The following is a 4,104-nucleotide window of genomic DNA, read 5'->3' on the forward strand; positions in this document are numbered from 1 at the left end:
TTTGTTTCCTCCCATTTGTCACTGCAAATTTGGCTCCGGACTGGTCAGGAAGAATGAGCATTGGTGATCACTCACTGAATGCCATTTTCTACTTCATTGCTTGCAGTATGCTTGCGTGAAAAGATGTTGCCATGTACACCAGCAGGACAGAATGATCAGTACTTTAGGACTGACCCATATAATCCTGACTCTTTGATTTGGAATGAGCAGTCGGTAAAGACAGAGATGGTATGTGAGAGAGTGCCATTAGTCGGCTTGATTCTAGCTAGTGGTCAAATGTCACCACAGATGATTTGATTTATTGTTGTTCATGTATAATTTTATACATGAAATGACATCACAAATTCTATTTGTAACATTTATTTATATATTTTCACAAATGAAAAGCTATTTTTAAAGTAATATCTGGAAATTACAGCTATAATTTAAGTCTGACTAAATGGGATTATAAACCACTTTTACTTGTTTTCTGTAAAAAAAAAAAAAAAGTCTGTTTGCACACTGGTATGCAGTGCAAATAGTTTACGGTTACTGCACTTTTGATATTCTTCTAGACACATAGGCTAATGAACTGTCTGTCTCACACATTCAGAGATCATTTTCAAGAAATTTAGATAATTTTCAAAGCATTCTTGCCAACTTGTCAAGATTATCACAATCATTCTTGCAATTTGTGCCAAACCAAAAAACTTCAGAAGAATTCGCATTAAACATTCAGAAATTCAAGTATTTGTAGTATAAATGAGGCATAAAAACGGCTCCATTAACTAACCCAAAACACACTCATACTGACCCTAGATCAGCAGAACATTATTGTTTACTCCTGCATGTTACTGCAAAGTGTAAGCCGTGATGTGTCTCAGCTGATCACACGTGATAGGATCACCAGAGATTAATACAGGGTGAATACTGGGCATCACGCTGAATTTCTTCAAATTTTTTTTTTTATCACCTTTACAGATCCCATGTTCAAAGTACAGTGAAGCGCCTTTAAAATGGATAGATAGCGACAGAGATCCTGAGGATAATGAGGGAGGGACAGGGAACGTTTAGTGGCTCACATGTCACGTATACAGGAGCTGTACACAGGAAGTAGAGCAAGCCTTCTTAATTCGCTTGATCCCTCCAGAGCTCCTTGTGCCTGTGTGAGTGTGCAGTAATGTGATTGTTCCATGGGATGACCAGTGACGACACATGGGATCTGGAGAGCTGGGGCTGGACGGTGCTGTGTGTATTACACCTGTTTTTTTCCTGTGTTTAAGTGTATTGCAGGAAGCCTTCGCTTTAATGCTAGTGCTGTTCTTGGTATTTATTTAAGGCTGGAACTTTAACAGCGGTAAGCTGACGTTAATTATACATTGTCAGGTTACTGTTTAGCATGTGTTCTGCTCAGCAGCTGCTGTCTGAATGTCCTTTGTCACACTGTCAGACCTCAAGCAAGCAGAACGGCTCCAAAGTTCACAGACGTGAATGCTGGGATTGTTCCTTGAGAGATGGCAGTTGTTACTGTCCTTGAACCATTGGCTTGAGTTTAGAAATGGTGGCTGGGCACAGTTGGTGTAAAATGACCAGACCCATTGTTTCATTTTTACTAGATGGCTTTGATTTCTTTTTTTGTGGGTTGAGTGTTTGGGATTGGAGTTTGTTTTCTCTGTTGTGGAGGTTTAATGTGTACCAAATTCTTCACTTGTCCACTTGGTCTTTGCTTAGTGAGGTTTTTTTTTTTTTCCTGACCCATGGTGGCCCATTCTAAGGCAAACATTACTATATTCATGTTATTAATACTAGTGGTTCTACGAGCCCCTAAATAGTGATCTACCAGGACTTTTTTTTTTTTGGCTGTTTAAAGATTAAAGGTGTTGGCTGATGAAGTGGTTAACAGAGGCTCTCCCTTGTGTCTGTTTCCAAAGCTACACAAAGCCTATAGTGCAGGGATTTTTAAACCAGGGTCTGACTTTAAAAATTTATTTAGTTTATAGTAATGCACCTAGGCCTGTCACGATAACAACTTTAGGTTGTGCGCTATATTGCCCCAGAAATAATTGCGATAAGCGATTTATTATTGTCATTTTAAAGACCATTTTATGCCACTGAATATATCATCTAGGGCTGGTCAGAATACCATTTTTTGAGCTTCGGTAATGATCAGCACTGAATATTCGAAGCTTCAGTGGGAGGGGGCTGAACATATTTTTCTCTCAACACAGTGTCTACACCGGACGCCGCGCCACGACAAAATACAATAGAACCTATTATGCTTTCTACACTGGATGTGGCACGACAAATTCCCAACAGTAAACTGCTGCTGCATTCTATTTATGATGTACTGACACAAATTTCAATTGATTTTAAACGGTTGCGTTCAGTGTAGACAGACTTTAGCTGTTGCGGCGCAACACGACAACTGTTGCGTCCGGTGTAGACACGGTGTAATAAAGGCAGGAATCTCTGTGTGTCTGTCTGTCTGTTTGTTTGGATTTTTATTATATCGAGAACCGTTCATCCAATCGACTTCACACATGACGGGTGTTAGGGCTGCATGATAAATCGAAATGGAATCGCGATTCGACAGAGGCTGCGATTGTCATGCATATCTTTCAGTGAAGCACTGTTCTGTGATCCGCAGTAAATCTCCATCCAAAGGCCAGAGGGCGCTCTCGTGCTGAAACTCCAAATACGCCTTGCAGAAGAAACCCAGAAAATGCCTATCGCTGCAGCTGAATAAACAGAAGATTCAACTGCTTTCATTGATTCAACGTGACTAATAAACACACGACTACGGAAATATATGGTTTATCTGAGTTTGTCTTTTTATTATAATAAAGTATATAATAATGCACTGCTAATCGAAATAACCTTTATCACTGCTTAGAATACTATGAAATATGTTGCGTGCCTTATTCTGTGTAAGAAGCCACATCATCTCACAGAAGGATTTATTTCAAACACTCGACTGACGTTATGAAGTGAGTTTGGAGTAAAAATGTTATTAAATGTGGTATTTTCACATGCTTTCAGATGGAGCAGCATTTACTTCACAGAGCCGTAGTTCACTGAGAAGCAATGCAAACAGCTGTCATTATCGCGAACAATTTCTTCAATTTCAGAATCGCGCAATAAAATCGTCTGCGATTTTTTTGCGTAACTTGTCAGTGAACTACGGCTATGTGTAGTAAATTCTGCTCCATCTAAAAGCCTGTGATGATGATTTCCTGCTGATTACAGAACCGGCATTACTATCAAAATGCGCATGACAATCGCATTCGATTAATCGTGCAACCCTACTCAGCTCAGTGAAGACCCAAGGGAGTGCAGTGTCGCATTTTGGTGCAATATGGACACTCGACACGTTCAGAATTAATACACTTTTACAGGGTGTCCGTGGGGTCTTAAAGTATTATAACTTGATAAATCAATTTAGAGAAAATTTAAGGCCCTTAAAAAGTATTAAGTCTTAAATGCCATTTTCCAAGGTATTAAATTGTGTAATTCTTTTCATTTATGTATATTTGTTTGAATAGTGGGGTTCTGTGTAGTTTATTTATGGAATCCCGCAAGATTTGACGGCATCTGTTACGGCGCTCACTGACTGACTGCTCCACTGCGTGATAGCGCGGGGATTGCTGATCCCGCTCACGCTGAATTTCTGACCATTACTGCATGCTCCCATCCGCTCCCGCGATTTGTGTCCCGCAAACATTCTAATATTGTATATAATTTTCGTGCATCAGGGCGCCGCTATCAGTATGTGGGGTATTTAAATCCCTTTTGAATGAGCGTTCGCAGTTCACTTTCGATTTCGCACGCGCACTGTGTAAAGGGAGCACATCTTACGATAAAAGATATATCAATGAGCTCGGGATCTGTTGAGGAGCAAATCCTCCAACATCTTGTCAGTTATCTCTCCTTACTTTTGACCCGCGATCAGTCAAATCTGACTTCTGCAGCTCGTATTGGATGCAGGGTTGTTGTTTTATTTCCACGAAATTGGGCTGCTTTTAAACTGTTGCCATGGGTTATTTTTTCCCATTGGGTTAAAGGTTTGAAATATTGCATAAATTACATTTGGTTGAAATGCTTGTACTGAAACTTTTTTTTATTTAT

The 4,104-nt window shown here is 39.7% G+C and overlaps 1 protein-coding gene across 2 annotated transcripts in view; it reads left to right on the plus strand.

The window, feature by feature from the left end:
• The first annotated feature begins 1,171 nt into the window (after positions 1-1,171).
• Positions 1,172-4,104, plus strand: part of LOC107745652 (SUN domain-containing protein 1-like) — a 25,653-nt gene continuing 22,720 nt past the window's right edge. For both annotated transcript variants that reach the window (XM_016559574.1, XM_016559575.1), the window contains exon 1: positions 1,172-1,227. In XM_016559574.1, the coding sequence (XP_016415060.1) occupies positions 1,178-1,227 (50 nt within the window). In that variant the 5' untranslated portion in view covers positions 1,172-1,177. The remainder of the gene's footprint in view (positions 1,228-4,104) is intronic.

This window comes from Sinocyclocheilus rhinocerous, unplaced genomic scaffold (assembly GCF_001515625.1).
Source record: "Sinocyclocheilus rhinocerous isolate Xijiao unplaced genomic scaffold, SAMN03320098_v1.1 scaffold768, whole genome shotgun sequence".
NCBI classification, from domain to species: domain Eukaryota; kingdom Metazoa; phylum Chordata; class Actinopteri; order Cypriniformes; family Cyprinidae; genus Sinocyclocheilus; species Sinocyclocheilus rhinocerous.